General features: G+C 38.7%; 1 protein-coding gene across 18 annotated transcripts in view; it reads left to right on the top strand.

Annotated features, from left to right (window-relative positions):
* Positions 1-20,064, top strand: part of slmapa (sarcolemma associated protein a) — a 136,997-nt gene that overhangs the window by 107,665 nt on the left and 9,268 nt on the right. For 16 of the 18 annotated variants that reach the window (XM_036984317.1, XM_036984313.1, XM_036984314.1 and 13 more), the window contains 4 exons: positions 9,129-9,434; positions 13,390-13,507; positions 16,047-16,218; positions 16,599-16,733. In XM_036984317.1, the coding sequence (XP_036840212.1) occupies positions 9,129-9,434; positions 13,390-13,507; positions 16,047-16,218; positions 16,599-16,733 (731 nt within the window). Of the gene's footprint in view, positions 1-9,128; positions 9,435-9,814; positions 9,953-13,389; positions 13,508-16,046; positions 16,219-16,266; positions 16,411-16,598; positions 16,734-20,064 lie in introns of those variants that run through there. The other 2 variants (XM_036984318.1, XM_036984321.1) reach the window with 2 other exon arrangements.

The following is a 20,064-nucleotide window of genomic DNA, read 5'->3' as shown; positions in this document are numbered from 1 at the left end:
TCCCCTCTAATCAGGGACTGATTTAGACTTTAGACATCAGGTGGGTGATTCCCCTCTAATCAGGGACTGATTTAGACTTTAGACATCAGGTGGGTGATTCCCCTCTAATCAGGGACTAATTTAGACTTTAGACATCAGGTGGGTGATTCCCCTCTAATCAGGGACTAATTTAGACTTTAGACATCAGGTGGGTGATTCCCCTCTAATCAGGGACTGATTTAGACTTCAGACATCAGGTGGGTGATTCCCCTCTAATCAGGGACTGATTTAGACTTCAGACATCAGGTGGGTGATTCCCCTCTAATCAGGGACTGATTTAGACTTCAGACATCAGGTGTGTGCAATTCATTATCAGGTAGAACAGAAAACCAGCAGGCTTTGGACCTCGTAGGGTCAGAGTTGAATACCCCTGCCACATACTATATCGATACAGTACCTATCTACATTACTATACCATACATTACATTACTATACCATGCATTGCATTATCCTACCATACATTACATTACTGTGGCATAAATTACATTACAATACTATATCATACTTTATATTACCATACCATACTATACATTACTATACCATACATTATTATACTATATACTACGTTACTAGTACCATACATTACATTATTATACTATATACTATGTTACTGGTACCATATATTACATTACTATACTATATACTATGTTACTGGTACCATACATTACATTACTATACTATATACTATGTTACTGGTACCATACATTACTATACTATATACTATGTTACTGGTACCATACATTACATTATTATACTATATACTATGTTACTGGTACCATACATTACATTACTACACTATATACTACGTTACTGGTACCATACATTACATTATTATACTATATACTACGTTACTGGTACCATACATTACATTACTATACTATATACTACGTTACTGGTACCATACATTACATTACTATACTATATACTACGTTACTGGTACCATACATTACATTATTATACTATATACTACGTTACTGGTACCATACATTATTATACTATATACTATGTTACTGGTACCATACATTATTATACTATATACTACGTTACTGGTACCATACATTACATTACATTACTATACTATATACTACGTTACTGGTACCATACATTACATTACTATACTATATACTACGTTACTGGTACCATACATTACATTACTATACTATATACTACGTTACTGGTACCATACATTACATTATTATACTATATACTACGTTACTGGTACCATACATTATTATACTATATACTATGTTACTGGTACCATACATTACATTACATTATTATACTATATACTACGTTACTGGTACCATACATTACTATACTATATACTATGTTACTGGTACCATACATTACATTACATTACTATACTATATACTACGTTACTGGTACCATACATTATTATACTATATACTACGTTACTGGTACCATACATTACATTACATTACTATACTATATACTACGTTACTGGTACCATACATTACATTACTATACTATATACTACGTTACTGGTACCATACATTACATTACTATACTATATACTATGTTACTGGTACCATACATTACATTATTATACTATATACTATGTTACTGGTACCATACATTACATTATTATACTATATACTATGTTACTGGTACCATACATTACATTACTATACTATATACTACGTTACTGGTACCATACATTACATTACTATACTATATACTACGTTACTGGTACCATACATTACTATACTATATACTACGTTACTAGTACCATACATTACATTATTATACTATATACTATGTTACTGGTACCATACATTACATTACTATACTATATACTACGTTACTGGTACCATATATTACATTATTATACTATATACTACGTTACTGGTACCATACATTACTATACTATATACTATGTTACTGGTACCATACATTACATTACATTACTATACTATATACTACGTTACTGGTACCATACATTACATTACTATACTATATACTATGTTACTGGTACCATACATTACATTATTATACTATATACTATGTTACTGGTACCATACATTACATTATTATACTATATACTACGTTACTGGTACCATACATTACATTACTATACTATATACTACGTTACTGGTACCATACATTACATTACTGTACTATATACTATGTTACTGGTACCATACATTACATTACTATACTATATACTACGTTACTGGTACCATACATTACATTATTATACTATATACTACGTTACTGGTACCATACATTACATTATTATACTATATACTACGTTACTGGTACCATACATTACATTACTATACTATATACTACGTTACTGGTACCATACATTACATTACATTACTATACTATATACTACGTTACTGGTACCATACATTACATTAGTATACTATATACTATGTCACTGGTACCATACATTACATTATTATACTATATACTACGTTACTGGTACCATACACTACGTTACTGGTACCATACATTACATTACTATACTATATACTACGTTACTGGTACCATACATTACATTATTATACTATATACTACGTTACTGGTACCATACATTACATTACTATACTATATACTACGTTACTGGTACCATACACTACGTTACTGGTACCATACATTACATTACTATACTATATACTACGTTACTGGTACCATACATTACTATACTATATACTACGTTACTGGTACCATACATTACATTATTATACTATATACTACGTTACTGGTACCATACATTACTATACTATATACTACGTTACTGGTACCATACATTACATTACATTATTATACTATATACTACGTTACTGGTACCATACATTACTATACTATATACTACGTTACTGGTACCATACATTACTATACTATATACTACGTTACTGGTACCATACATTACATTATTATACTATATACTACGTTACTGGTACCATACATTACATTACTATACTATATACTACGTTACTGGTACCATACATTACATTACTATACTATATACTACGTTACTGGTACCATACATTACATTATTATACTATATACTACGTTACTGGTACCATACATTACATTACTATACTATATACTACGTTACTGGTACCATACATTACATTATTATACTATATACTACGTTACTGGTACCATACATTACATTACTATACTATATACTACGTTACTGGTACCATACATTACATTACTATACTATATACTACGTTACTGGTACAATACATTACATTACTATACTATATACTACGTTACTGGTACCATACATTACATTATTATACTATATACTACGTTACTGGTACCATACATTACATTACTATACTATATACTATGTTACTGGTACCATACATTACATTACTATACTATATACTACGTTACTGGTACCATACATTACATTACATTACTATACTATATACTACGTTACTGGTACCATACATTACATTACTATACTATATACTACGTTACTGGTACCATACATTACATTACTATACTATATACTACGTTACTGGTACCATACATTACATTACTATACTATATACTACGTTACTGGTACCATACATTACATTAGTATACTATATACTATGTCACTGGTACCATACATTACATTACTATACTATATACTACGTTACTGGTACCATACACTACGTTACTGGTACCATACTTTACATTATTATACTATATACTATGTTACTGGTACCATACATTACATTATTATACTATATACTATGTTACTGGTACCATACATTACTATACTATACTATATACTACGTTACTGTTACCATACATTACATTATTATACTATATACTACGTTACTGGTACCATACACTACGTTACTGGTACCATACATTACATTATTATACTATATACTATGTTACTGGTACCATACATTACATTACTATACTATATACTACGTTACTGGTACCATACATTACATTACTATACTATATACTACGTTACTGGTACCATACATTACTATACTATATACTACGTTACTGGTACCATACATTACATTATTATACTATATACTATGTTACTGGTACCATACATTACATTATTATACTATATACTACGTTACTGGTACCATACATTACATTATTATACTATATACTACGTTACTGGTACCATACATTACATTACTATACTATATACTACGTTACTGGTACCATACATTACATTACTATACTATATACTACGTTACTGGTACCATACATTACATTACATTATTATACTATATACTACGTTACTGGTACCATACATTACATTACTATACTATATACTATGTTACTGGTACCATACATTACATTACTATACTATATACTACGTTACTGGTACCATACATTACATTACTATACTATATACTATGTTACTGGTACCATACATTACATTATTATACTATATACTATGTTACTGGTACCATACATTACTATACTATATACTATGTTACTGGTACCATACATTACATTATTATACTATATACTACGTTACTGGTACCATACATTACATTACTATACTATATACTACGTTACTGGTACCATACATTACATTACTATACTATATACTACGTTACTGGTACCATACATTACATTACTATACTATATACTACGTTACTGGTACAATACATTACATTACTATACTATATACTACGTTACTGGTACCATACATTACTATACTATATACTATGTTACTGGTACCATACATTACATTACATTACTATACTATATAATACGTTACTGGTACCATACATTACATTATTATACTATATACTACGTTACTGGTACCATACATTACATTATTATACTATATACTACGTTACTGGTACCATACATTACATTACTATACTATATACTATGTTACTGGTACCATACATTACATTACATTACTATACTATATACTACGTTACTGGTACCATACATTACATTACTATACTATATACTATGTCACTGGTACCATACATTACATTATTATACTATATACTATGTTACTGGTACCATACATTACATTACTATACTATATACTATGTTACTGGTACCATACATTACATTACATTACTATACTATATACTACGTTACTGGTACCATACATTACATTACTATACTATATACTATGTCACTGGTACCATACATTACATTATTATACTATATACTACGTTACTGGTACCATACATTACATTACTATACTATATACTACGTTACTGGTACCATACATTACATTACATTACTATACTATATACTACGTTACTGGTACCATACATTACATTACTATACTATATACTATGTCACTGGTACCATACATTACATTATTATACTATATACTACGTTACTGGTACCATACATTACTATACTATATACTATGTTACTGGTACCATACATTACATTACTATACTATATACTACGTTACTGGTACCATACATTACATTACTATACTATATACTACGTTACTGGTACCATACATTACATTATTATACTATATACTATGTTACTGGTACCATACATTACATTATTATACTATATACTACGTTACTGGTACCATACATTACATTATTATACTATATACTATGTTACTGGTACCATACATTACATTACATTATTATACTATATACTACGTTACTGGTACCATACATTACATTACATTATTATACTATATACTATGTTACTGGTACCATACATTACATTACATTATTATACTATATACTACGTTACTAGTACCATACATTACATTACATTATTATACTATATACTATGTTACTGGTACCATACATTACATTACATTACTATACTATATACTATGTTACTGGTACCATACATTACATTACTATACTATATACTACGTTACTAGTACCATACATTACATTACATTATTATACTATATACTACGTTACTGGTACCATACATTACATTACATTATTATACTATATACTACGTTACTGGTACCATACATTACATTACTATACTATATACTACGTTACTGGTACCATACATTACATTATTATACTATATACTACGTTACTGGTACCATACATTACATTATTATACTATATACTACGTTACTGGTACCATACATTACATTATTATACTATATACTATGTTACTGGTACCATACATTACATTACTATACTATATACTACGTTACTGGTACCATACATTACATTATTATACTATATACTACGTTACTGGTACCATACATTACATTACATTATTATACTATATACTACGTTACTAGTACCATACATTACATTACATTATTATACTATATACTATGTTACTGGTACCATACATTACATTACATTATTATACTATATACTACGTTACTAGTACCATACATTACATTACATTATTATACTATATACTATGTTACTGGTACCATACATTACATTACATTACTATACTATATACTATGTTACTGGTACCATACATTACATTACTATACTATATACTACGTTACTAGTACCATACATTACATTACATTATTATACTATATACTACGTTACTGGTACCATACATTACATTACATTATTATACTATATACTACGTTACTGGTACCATACATTACATTACTATACTATATACTACGTTACTGGTACCATACATTACATTATTATACTATATACTACGTTACTGGTACCATACATTACATTATTATACTATATACTACGTTACTGGTACCATACATTACATTATTATACTATATACTATGTTACTGGTACCATACATTACATTACTATACTATATACTACGTTACTGGTACCATACATTACATTATTATACTATATACTATGTTACTGGTACCATACATTACATTACTATACTATATACTATGTTACTGGTACCATACATTACATTACTATACTATATACTACGTTACTGGTACCATACATTACATTACTATATCTTACCTTACTATACATTTTATTTATTTTATTATACCATGCCATACATTACATTACTATGCATCACAATACTATACCATACTATACATTACTATGCCATACATTACTGTATATTACATTACTATACTGCACATTACTATACCATACTTTACATTACAATACCATACTTTACATTACAATATATTACATTGCTATACCATACATTACAATACCTTAAATTACTATACCTTAAATTACTATACCTTAAATTACTATACCTTACATTACCTTACATTACTATACCATACATTACCTTACATTACTATACCATACATTACAATACCTTAAATTACTATACCTTACATTACTATACATTACATTACAATACATTACATTACTATACATTACATTACTATATCTTACATTACCTTACATTACTATACCATACATTACAATACCTTAAATTACTATACATTACATTACTATACCATACATTACCTTACATTACTATACCATACATTACCTTACATTACTATACCATACATTACAATACCTTAAATTACTATACATTACTATACCATACATTACCTTACATTACTATACCATACATTACCTTACATTACTATACCATACATTACCTTACATTACTATACCATACATTACCTTACATTACTATACCATACATTACCTTACATTACTATACCATACATTACCTTACATTACTATACCATACATTACCTTACATTACTATACATTACATTACTATACCATACATTACCTTACATTACTATACATTACATTACTATACCATACATTACCTTACATTACTATACCATACATTACGATACCTTAAATTACTATACATTACATTACTATACCATACATTACGATACCTTAAATTACTATACATTACATTACTATACCATACATTACGATACCTTAAATTACTATACATTACATTACTATACATTACATTACAATACCATACATTACGATACCTTAAATTACTATACATTACATTGCTATACCATGCATTGCTATACCATACATTACATCACTATACATTACATTACTATACATTACATTACTGTACCGAACATTGCATTACCATACATTACCATACATTACTATACATTACATTACTGTACCTTACATTGCTATACCTTACATTACTATACCATACATTACATTGCTATACCATACATTACATTGCTATACCATACATTACATTGCTATACCATACATTACATTGCTATACCATACATTACATTGCTATACCATACATTGCTATACCATACATTACATTACATTGCTATACCATACAGATACATTACTATACAGTGCGTACAGTAACCGTAACAAACAGATGTACCTAAATACAACCCACCCACCCCCTTACGGCAGCTCTGAGTTTTCCTTATTCCATATAGTTATTAGGGCAGCTCTGAGTTTTCCTTATTCCATATAGTTATTAGGGCAGCGCTGAGTTTTCCTTATTCCATATAGTTATTAGGGCAGCTCTGAGTTTTCCTTATTCCATATAGTTATTAGGGCAGCTCTGAGTTTTCCTTATTCCATATAGTTATTAGGGCAGCTCTGAGTTTTCCTTATTCCATATAGTTATTAGGGCAGCTCTGAGTTTTCCTTATTCCATATAGTTATTAGGGCAGCGCTGAGTTTTCCTTATTCCATGTAGTTATTAGGGCAGCGCTGAGTTTTCCTTATTCCATATAGTTATTAGGGCAGCTCTGAGTTTTCCTTATTCCATATAGTTATTAGGGCAGCTCTGAGTTTTCCTTATTCCATATAGTTATTAGGGCAGCTCTGAGTTTTCCTTATTCCATATAGTTATTAGGGCAGCTCTGCTTTGGGGTGGGAATCAAACCAGCAAGCTTGTGTATGGCAACCCACGTCTGACAGCCCGTATCTATTATTGTTGTTTACATTACACAACTGTTTCAAGGTCAGTTGGGGGAGAGATGTTGTATATTATATAGTGTATATGAAAGTATATACCATCTGTTTCCAGGTCAGTTGGGGGAGAGATGTTCTATATTATATAGTGTATATGAAAGTATATACCATCTGTTTCCAGGTCAGTTGGGGAGAGATGTTCTATATTATATAGTGTATATGAAAGTATATACCATCTGTTTCCAGGTCAGTTGGGGGAGAGATGTTCTATATTATATAGTGTATATGAAAGTATATACCATCTGTTTCCAGGTCAGTTGGGGAAGCTAGCGGTAGACATGGAGGAGCTGAAGGAGCAGAGAGAGAGCAGCATCAGCAGCACACAGGAGGAGCTGTACTCTGCTCAGGAGGAAGTGCTAGTTCTCCACCACGCCATGGAGGCCGCCACGGCCGAGAGGGAGCGAGACATTGCCGCCCTGCAGAGGGACCTGGGAGGTGTCACGGCCGAGCTGGAGAAGTGGCGTCAGGCTGCGTCGAAATACGAACAGGAGATCAACTCCTTGCAGGCCACCTTCCAACAGCAGAGCCTGCACCAGCAGAGAGCCCTCGAGCTACAAGGTACGATACTATGCTAACCCATAACCTTTCTAACAGCAGAGCCTGCACCAGCAGAGAGCCCTCGAGCTACAAGGTACGATACTATGCTATGCTAACCCCTAACCTTTCCAACAGCAGAGCCTGCACCAGCAGAGAGCCCTCGAGCTACAAGGTACGATACTATGCTAACCCCTAACCTTTCCAACAGCAGAGCCTGATGGGTGTTCCTGATCAATTCCTTACATTATCCTCCATCATATTGAATTGAAACTGACCTCTCTCTCTATACCCCAGCCAAAATACACGTTGTTGTTGTACTTTGTGATCACATCCTTGCAGCATAAAAGTTGCCAGTGTTTTGAATTCAGAAGGACTGCTATAATAAGGATCTGTTTCTGTAGGAGAGTTGGAGCGCCTTCAGAAGGACTGTTATAATAATGATCTGTTTCTGTAGGAGAGTTGGAGCGCCTTCAGAAGGACTGTTATAATAATGATCTGTTTCTGTAGGAGAGTTGGAGCGCCTTCAGAAGGACTGCTATAATAATGATCTGTTTCTGTAGGAGAGTTGGAGCGCCTTCAGAAGGACTGTTATAATAATGATCTGTTTCTGTAGGAGAGTTGGAGCGCCTTCAGAAGGACTGTTATAATAATCTGTTTCTGTAGGAGAGTTGGAGCGCCTTCAGAAGGACTGTTATAATAATGATCTGTTTCTGTAGGAGAGTTGGAGCGCCTTCAGAAGGACTGTTATAATAATCTGTTTCTGTAGGAGAGTTGGAGCGCCTTCAGAAGGACTGCTATAATAATCTGTTTCTGTAGGAGAGTTGGAGCGCCTTCAGAAGGACTGTTATAATAATGATCTGTTTCTGTAGGAGAGTTGGAGCGCCTTCAGAAGGACTGCTATAATAATGATCTGTTTCTGTAGGAGAGTTGGAGCGCCTTCAGAAGGACTGTTATAATAATGATCTGTTTCTGTAGGAGAGTTGGAGCGCCTTCAGAAGGACTGCTATAATAATCTGTTTCTGTAGGAGAGTTGGAGCGCCTTCAGAAGGACTGCTATAATAATGATCTGTTTCTGTAGGAGAGTTGGAGCGCCTTCAGAAGGACTGTTATAATAATGATCTGTTTCTGTAGGAGAGTTGGAGCGCCTTCAGAAGGACTGTTATAATAATGATCTGTTTCTGTAGGAGAGTTGGAGCGCCTTCAGAAGGACTGCTATAATAATGATCTGTTTCTGTAGGAGAGTTGGAGCGCCTTCAGAAGGACTGCTATAATAATGATCTGTTTCTGTAGGAGAGTTGGAGCGCCTTCAGAAGGACTGTTATAATAATGATCTGTTTCTGTAGGAGAGTTGGAGCGCCTTCAGAAGGACTGCTATAATAATGATCTGTTTCTGTAGGAGAGTTGGAGCGCCTTCAGAAGGACTGTTATAATAATGATCTGTTTCTGTAGGAGAGTTGGAGCGCCTTCAGAAGGACTGCTATAATAATGATCTGTTTCTATAGGAGTTGGAGCGCCTTCAGAAGGACTGTTATAATAATGATCTGTTTCTGTAGGAGAGTTGGAGCGCCTTCAGAAGGACTGCTATAATAATCTGTTTCTGTAGGAGAGTTGGAGCGCCTTCAGAAGGACTGTTATAATAATGATCTGTTTCTGTAGGAGAGTTGGAGCGCCTTCAGAAGGACTGTTATAATAATGATCTGTTTCTGTAGGAGAGTTGGAGCGCCTTCAGAAGGACTGTTATAATAATGATCTGTTTCTATAGGAGAGTTGGAGCGCCTTCAGAAGGACTGCTATAATAATGATCTGTTTCTGTAGGAGAGTTGGAGTGCCTTCAGAAGGACTGCTATAATAATGATCTGTTTCTGTAGGAGAGTTGGAGCGCCTTCAGAAGGACTGTTATAATAATGATCTGTTTCTGTAGGAGAGTTGGAGCGCCTTCAGAAGGACTGTTATAATAATGATCTGTTTCTATAGGAGAGTTGGAGCGCCTTCAGAAGGACTGCTATAATAATGATCTGTTTCTGTAGGAGAGTTGGAGTGCCTTCAGAAGGACTGCTATAATAATGATCTGTTTCTATAGGAGAGTTGGAGCGCCTTCAGAAGGACTGCTATAATAATGATCTGTTTCTGTAGGAGAGTTGGAGCGCCTTCAGAAGGACTGTTATAATAATGATCTGTTTCTGTAGGAGAGTTGGAGCGCCTTCAGAAGGACTGCTATAATAATGATCTGTTTCTATAGGAGAGTTGGAGCGCCTTCAGAAGGACTGTTATAATAATGATCTGTTTCTGTAGGAGAGTTGGAGCGCCTTCAGAAGGACTGCTATAATAATCTGTTTCTGTAGGAGAGTTGGAGCGCCTTCAGAAGGACTGTTATAATAATGATCTGTTTCTGTAGGAGAGTTGGAGCGCCTTCAGAAGGACTGCTATAATAATCTGTTTCTGTAGGAGAGTTGGAGCGCCTTCAGAAGGACTGCTATAATAATGATCTGTTTCTATAGGAGAGTTGGAGCGCCTTCAGAAGGACTGTTATAATAATGATCTGTTTCTGTAGGAGAGTTGGAGCGCCTTCAGAAGGACTGCTATAATAATGATCTGTTTCTATAGGAGAGTTGGAGCGCCTTCAGAAGGACTGTTATAATAATGATCTGTTTCTGTAGGAGAGTTGGAGCGCCTTCAGAAGGACTGTTATAATAATGATCTGTTTCTGTAGGAGAGTTGGAGCGCCTTCAGAAGGACTGTTATAATAATCTGTTTCTGTAGGAGAGTTGGAGCGCCTTCAGAAGGACTGTTATAATAATGATCTGTTTCTGTAGGAGAGTTGGAGCGCCTTCAGAAGGACTGCTATAATAATGATCTGTTTCTGTAGGAGAGTTGGAGCGCCTTCAGAAGGACTGCTATAATAATGATCTGTTTCTGTAGGAGAGTTGGAGCGCCTTCAGAAGGACTGCTATAATAATGATCTGTTTCTGTAGGAGAGTTGGAGCGCCTTCAGAAGGACTGCTATAATAATCTGTTTCTGTAGGAGAGTTGGAGCGCCTTCAGAAGGACTGCTATAATAATGATCTGTTTCTGTAGGAGAGTTGGAGCGCCTTCAGAAGGACTGCTATAATAATGATCTGTTTCTGTAGGAGAGTTGGAGCGCCTTCAGAAGGACTGTTATAATAATGATCTGTTTCTGTAGGAGAGTTGGAGCGCCTTCAGAAGGACTGCTATAATAATGATCTGTTTCTGTAGGAGAGTTGGAGTGCCTTCAGAAGGACTGCTATAATAATGATCTGTTTCTGTAGGAGAGTTGGAGCGCCTTCAGAAGGACTGTTATAATAATGATCTGTTTCTGTAGGAGAGTTGGAGCGCCTTCAGAAGGACTGCTATAATAATGATCTGTTTCTGTAGGAGAGTTGGAGCGCCTTCAGAAGGACTGTTATAATAATGATCTGTTTCTGTAGGAGAGTTGGAGTGCCTTCAGAAGGACTGTTATAATAATGATCTGTTTCTGTAGGAGAGTTGGAGCGCCTTCAGAAGGACTGTTATAATAATAATCTGTTTCTGTAGGAGAGTGGGAGCGCCTTCAGAAGGACTGTTATAATAATAATCTGTTTCTGTAGGAGAGTTGGAGCGCCTTCAGAAGGACTGTTATAATAATGATCTGTTTCTGTAGGAGAGTTGGAGCGCCTTCAGAAGGACTGCTATAATAATGATCTGTTTCTGTAGGAGAGTTGGAGCGCCTTCAGAAGGACTGTTATAATAATGATCTGTTTCTGTAGGAGAGTTGGAGCGCCTTCAGAAGGACTGCTATAATAATGATCTGTTTCTGTAGGAGAGTTGGAGCGCCTTCAGAAGGACTGCTATAATAATGATCTGTTTCTGTAGGAGAGTTGGAGCGCCTTCAGAAGGACTGTTATAATAATGATCTGTTTCTGTAGGAGAGTTGGAGCGCCTTCAGAAGGACTGTTATAATAATGACCTGTTTCTGTAGGAGAGTTGGAGCGCCTTCAGAAGGGCTGTTCCAGTCTGCAGCAGGAGTGTGAGTGTCTCCGTTCTGAGAAGACGACCCTGGTGAACAGACTACACGGACTGGAGACGGACCTGGACAGGTGGGTCCACACACCGTAGACACAGCAGATTGGAGGGGGGGGGGTGTTATCCCTGATGGTCAACGGAACGCCTTAGCCGCTACACCAGGAAATATGTCACTACACAGAGCAATGACATCCAGAAGTGACAGTGGTAGGTCTGCCAAGTGTTGCTTTTTGTTGACTGCAGACCCGACTTACTGCAGACCCGACTTACTGCAGACCCGGCTTACTGCAGACCCGGCTTACTGCCGACCCGGCTGACTGCCGACCCGGCTTACTGCAGACCCGGCTTACTGCAGACCCGGCTGACTGCAGACCCGGCTTACTGCAGACCCGGTTTACTGCAGACCCGGCTGACTGCAGACTGGGTCTCTTCCTCTAACTAGGCCCGGTGGGGTGTGAATCCCCCTTTCTAACTGAACTAAGCGAGGAAGCCCAACTGCCTTTACAATGGGAGGGACATTTTAGGAAACACTCATCTCCATCTGATGTAAGACTTCTACAAGTGTTCCACTTCTAGGTGTATTGTCAAAGGAGGAGTCTGAGTGGAAGTGTTACCGTTTCAGACCTCTGAGCTGCAGCAGGGTTACCGTTTCAGACCTCTGAGCTGCAGCAGGGTTACCGTTTCAGACCTCTGAGCTGCAGCAGGGTTACCGTTTCAGACCTCTGAGCTGCAGCAGGGTTACCGTTTCAGACCTCCTCACACTGAGCTGCAGCAGGGTTACCGTTTCAGACCTCTGAGCTGCAGCAGGGTTACCGTTTCAGACCTCTGAGCTGCAGCAGGGTTACCGTTTCAGACCTCTGAGCTGCAGCAGGGTTACCGTTTCAGACCTCTGAGCTGCAGCAGGGTTACCGTTTCAGACCTCCTCACACTGAGCTGCAGCAGGGTTACCGTTTCAGACCTCTGAGCTGCAGCAGGGTTACCGTTTCAGACCTCTGATCTGCAGCAGGGTTACCGTTTCAGACCTCTGAGCTGCAGCAGGGTTACCGTTTCAGACCTCTGAGCTGCAGCAGGGTTACCGTTTCAGACCTCTGAGCTGCAGCAGGGTTACCGTTTCAGACCTCTGAGCTGCAGCAGGGTTACCGTTTCAGACCTCTGAGCTGCAGCAGGGTTACCGTTTCAGACCTCTGAGCTGCAGCAGGGTTACCGTTTCAGACCTCTGAGCTGCAGCAGGGTTACCGTTTCAGACCTCTGATCTGCAGCAGGGTTACCGTTTCAGACCTCTGATCTGCAGCAGGGTTACCGTTTCAGACCTCTGAGCTGCAGCAGGGTTACCGTTTCAGACCTCTGAGCTGCAGCAGGGTTACCGTTTCAGACCTCTGAGCTGCAGCAGGGTTACCGTTTCAGACCTCTGAGCTGCAGCAGGGTTACCGTTTCAGACCTCTGAGCTGCAGCAGGGTTACCGTTTCAGACCTCTGAGCTGCAGCAGGGTTACCGTTTCAGACCTCTGAGCTGCAGCAGGGTTACCGTTTCAGACCTCCTCACACTGAGCTGCATTCACAAAGGCAGGACAGACTGACTGTTTGGCTCCTTTATTAATAAAGGAGGTTGTTGGTCGACTGGTTGTTGGTCGACTGGTTGTTTGTCTACTGGTTGTTTGTCTACTGGTTGTTGGTCTGCTGGTTGCTGGTCTGCTGGTTGTTGGTCTGCTGGTTGTTGGTCTGCTGGTTGTTGGTCTGCTGGTTGTTGGTCTGCTGGTTGTTGGTCTGCTGGTTGTTGGTCTGCTGGTTGTTGGTCTGCTGGTTGTTGGTCTGCTGGTTGTGTGTCTGCTGGTTGTTGGTCTGCTGGTTGTTGGTCTGCTGGTTGTTGGTCTGCTGGTTGTTGGTCTGCTGGTTGTTGGTCTGCTGGTTGTTGGTCTGCTGGTTGTTGGTCTGCTGGTTGTTGGTCTGCTGGTTGTTGGTCTGCTGGTTGTTGGTCGGCTGGTTGTTGGTCGGCTGGTTGTTGGTCGGCTGGTTGTTGGTCGGCTGGTTGTTGGTCGGCTGGTTGTTGGTCGACTGGTTGTTGGTCGACTGGTTGTTGGTCGACTGGTTGTTGGTCGACTGGTTGTTGGTCGACTGGTTGTTGGTCTACTGGTTGTTGGTCTACTGGTTGTTGGTAGACTGGTTGTTGGTCGACTGGTTGTTGGTCTACTGGTTGTTGGTCTACTGCCCTGTCTGCAGAGACGATGGAAAGAGTCAAACAGATTTTAACTGCCTCTGCTCTCTGTCAGTCTCCAAGTCTCTGCTGCCACTCAACACTCCTTCATGTTGAAATCCTTCATCACAGTCAGCGCTATCGGAGGGTGGATGAATCTAGTGCTATTGGGGGTTGTGCTAGCCTGGTACGGTGTGGGTGGATAACCTGTCAGCTATTTGTTAGCTGTGTGGGTGTGAGGGCTTCAACAGCAGCAGTGTGCAGGAGCTGACTTGGGACAGAGGCAGCATGGAGAGGAGGGAAGGAGAGTGATGGAGGGGGGAGAGAGCAGTTGAAATGTTGAGCTCAAGCTGAAGTACAACAGACTTATTATTACTTAACTATCCATCCATGTGCTTGACCACCTGTCCTCCCTCTTCTCAGTTCCAGGGAGCAGACTGCCAGTCTGAACAGCAGTCTTCAGTTACTGGAGAAGTCCCAGGGAGAGATGCAGAGTAGACTGGGCTCACTGCAGGACCAACACCTCCAGGACGCTAACAAGCTGCAGTCACAGCTGGCCCAGGCTGCTAGCAGGACACAGAGCCTGCAGAGAGAGGTATGATACAGTACACACACAGCTAACCCAGGCTACTAGCAGAGAAAGGTATGATACAGTACACACACAGCTAACCCAGGCTACTAGCAGGGAGAGGTATGATACAGTACACACACAGCTAACCCAGGCTACTAGCAGAGAGAGGTATGATACAGTACACACACAGCTAACCCAGGCTACTAGCAGAGAGAGGTATGACAGCTATCCCTGGTACCAGCCACGCAGCTATCCCTAGTACCAGCCACACAGCTATCCCTGGTACCAGCCACACAGCTATCCCTAGTACCAGCCACACAGCTATCCCTGGTACCAGCCACACAGCTATCCCAGGTACCAGATGAATCTCACATGAATCTCTTCCTCCCTCTCTCCAACCCCAGTATGAGGACACCCAGACCTTGCTATCTGACCTGCGGCAGCGTTACGACCGGACAGAGCAGGAGAAACGCTCCATCAACGAGGAGCTGGAACAGTGTAGATTCAACCTCAAACTGCTGCAGGACAAGGGCAAGAATGTAAGTAGTGATACCATAACCCCATTTCCTGTCCAGAAGTCACCAGGCCTTTTCTCTGTCTCTCTCTGTGTGGTTCATTTAATACACTACATAGGCAAGTCCGTTAAGAAAAAATTCTTATTAACAATGACGGTCCGACCCCGGCCAAACCCGGATGACTCTGGGCCAATTGTGCTTCCGCACTATGGGACTCCCAATCACGGCCGGATGTTGATTCGGCCCGGATTCGAACCAGGTACTGCAGTGACACCTCTGCGCCACTTCGGGAGCCCTGTTTGAGCCAGTCACATGTGTTTGTTTACAAAGTAGCACAAAAAAAGCAAAGCGGGAGCTTCTTCAAGTGAGTTACTCCTGCAACTTAAGTGAGGCGATCACGTTACTTGTATGAAATTCACTGCTAATGTTTGCAAGATTTTATACAACGCATTCAGAAACTATTTAAACCCGTTGACTTTTTCTACATTTTGTTATATTACAGCCTTAATTCTAAAATTGCTTAAATACATGAATAAATTTGTGCAAATGTATTCAAAATAATTAAACAAATACCTTATTTACATAAGTATTCAGATCTTTTTGCTATGAGACTTCAAATTGAGCTCAGGTGCATCCTGTTACCATTGATCATCCTTGAGATTTTTCTACAACTTGATTGGACTCCACCTGAGGTAAATTCAATTGATTGGACATGATTTGGAAAGACACACATCTGTCTATATAAGGTCCCACAGTTGACAGGTGCATGTCAGAGCAAATACCAAGCCATGAGGTTTAAAGACTTGTCCATAGAGCCCTGAGACAGGGTTGTGTCGAGGCACAGATCTGGGGAAGGGTACCAAAACATTTCTGCAGCTTTGAATATCCCCAAGAACACAGTGACCATCATTCTTAAATGGAAGATGTTTTCAACCACCAAGACTCTTCCTAGAGCTGGTCAATTGGCCAAACTGAGTAATCGGGGGAGAAGGGCCTTGGACAGGAAGGTGACCAAGAACCCAATGGTCTCTCTGATAGAGCTCCAGAGTTCCTCTGTGAAGATGGGAGAACCTTCCAGAAGGACAACCATCTCTGCAGCACTCCACCAATCAGGCCTTTATGGTAGAGTGGCCAGACGGAAGCCACTCCTCAGTAAAAGGCACATGACAGCCTGCTTGGAGTTTGCCAAAAGGCACCTAAAGGACAATGAGAAATAAGATTCTCTGGTCTGATGAAACCAAGATTGAACTCTTTGGCCTGAATGCCAAGCATCACGTCTGGAGGAAACCTGGCACCATCCCTACGGTGAAGCATGGTGGTGGCAGCATCATGCTGTGGGGATCAGTGGCAGGGTCTGGGAGACTAGTCAGGATCGAGGGAAAGATGAACGGAGCAAAGTCCAGAGATATCCTTGAAGTAGCTGAAAGTTAGCAACAGTCCCACACAGATTTCCATGTCTGTGAGTCCAATTATTAGAATTACAGTTGTATGACCTGCTGGTTCTGTTTATTCCTGCTATTGTCAGTCAGCTCAGAAGTAATTTCTTAAGAGACTGAAGTCATCACTCAGCACGTTGAACATATTCAGCATCTTTTGATCTGCCAACATCCATCAGGGCTCCCGAGTGGTGCAGTGGTCTAAGGCACTGCACCTCAGTGCATGAGGTGTCACTACAGTGCCTGGTTCGAATCCAGGCTGTATCACATCCTGCCGTAATTGTGAGTCTCATAGCGCGGCGCACAATTGGCCCAGAGTCGTCCGGGTTTGGCCGGAGTAGGTCTTCAGTGTAAATAATAATTTGTTCTTAACTTGCCTAGTTAAATAAAGGTTAAATATATATTTGAACAAAACAAATCTGACTGACATGGAAGTATTAAAAAAGTATGGAAGACAAGAGGCCATTATCTTCAAAAGTAATTTCTGTTAGGTCGCAAAGTCCAGAAGTTGTCATCAGATGTGGTAACTTTGCGGGTTCTTCTTCTATTTTTGTGCCTCATCTTTGAGCTATTTTACATAAAATCCTGGTGGAAGGACTTCTGTCAGAAATGTTACATCAACCCTACTGTGTTTAGGATGGGGAACGCAATACAGTCTGGCTCTTACTCACTACTGGCCAGGCTCCTGCTTCTAGAACCCCTCCGTCCTGATTAACAAATAACACACACAAATGTCCTGGGACATCAAATCAATCTCAGTCCTGGGACATCAAATCAATCTCAGTCCTGGGACATCAACTCAATCTCAGTCCTGGGACATCAAATCAATCTCAGTCCTGGGACATCAAATCAGTCTCAGTCCTGGGACATCAAATCAATCTCAGTCCTGGGACATCAAATCAATCTCAGTCCTGGGACATCAAATCAACAAGACTGGGATTCAATCTGATCCCGCTTTGTCGACAATGCACCATTTTTAAAGGCAATTTAAACCCAAACCCAGTTTGTTCTAGTGTGTTTGTTAAACCTCACTCTCTCTCTCTCTCTCTCTCTCTCTCTCTCCACTGTCCTTCTCCTTGTCCCATACTCTTACTGTTGTGTTCAGCTTCTAGATGTGGTGTGACATGTACAGTTGAAGTCAGAAGTTTACATACACTTTAGCCAAATACATTTAAACTCAGTTTTTCACAATTCCTGACATTAAATCCTTGTAAAAAATTCCCTGTCTTAGGTCAGTTAGGATCACCACTTTATTTTAAGAATGTGAAATGTCAGAATAATATTAGAGAGAATGATTTATTTCAGATGATTTCTTTCATCGCATTCCCAGTGGGTCAGAAGTTTACATACACTCAATTAGTATTTGGTACCATTGCCTTTAAATTGTTTAACTTGGGTCAAATGTTTCGGGTAGCTTTCCACAAGCTTCCCACAATAAGTTGGGTGAATTTTGGCCCATTCCTCCTGACAGAGCTGGTGTAACTGAGTCAGGTTTGTAGGCCTCCTTGCTCGCACACGCTTTTTCAGTTCTGCCCACACATTTTCTATAGGATTGAGGTCAGGGCTTTGTGATGACCACTCCAATACCTTGACTTTGTTGTCCTTAAGCCATTTTGCCACAACTTTGGAAGTATGCTTGGGTCATTGTCCATTTGGAAGACCCATTTCTGACCAAGCTTTAACTTCCTGACTGATGTCTTGAGATGTTGCTTCAATCTATCCACATAATTTTCCAGCCTCATGATGCCATCTATTTTGTGAAGTGCACCAGTCCCTCCTGCAGCAAAGCACCCCCACAACATAATGCTGTCACCCCCGTGCTTCACAGTTGGGATGGTGTTCTTCAGCTTGAAAGCCTCCCTCTTTTTCCTCCAAACATGATGATGGGCATTATGGCCAAACAGTTATATTTTTGTTTC

The sequence above is a fragment of the Oncorhynchus mykiss genome, chromosome 7, assembly GCF_013265735.2.
Source record: "Oncorhynchus mykiss isolate Arlee chromosome 7, USDA_OmykA_1.1, whole genome shotgun sequence".
Lineage (NCBI taxonomy): Eukaryota > Metazoa > Chordata > Actinopteri > Salmoniformes > Salmonidae > Oncorhynchus > Oncorhynchus mykiss.
This window is presented reverse-complemented; position numbering and strand designations above follow the sequence as displayed.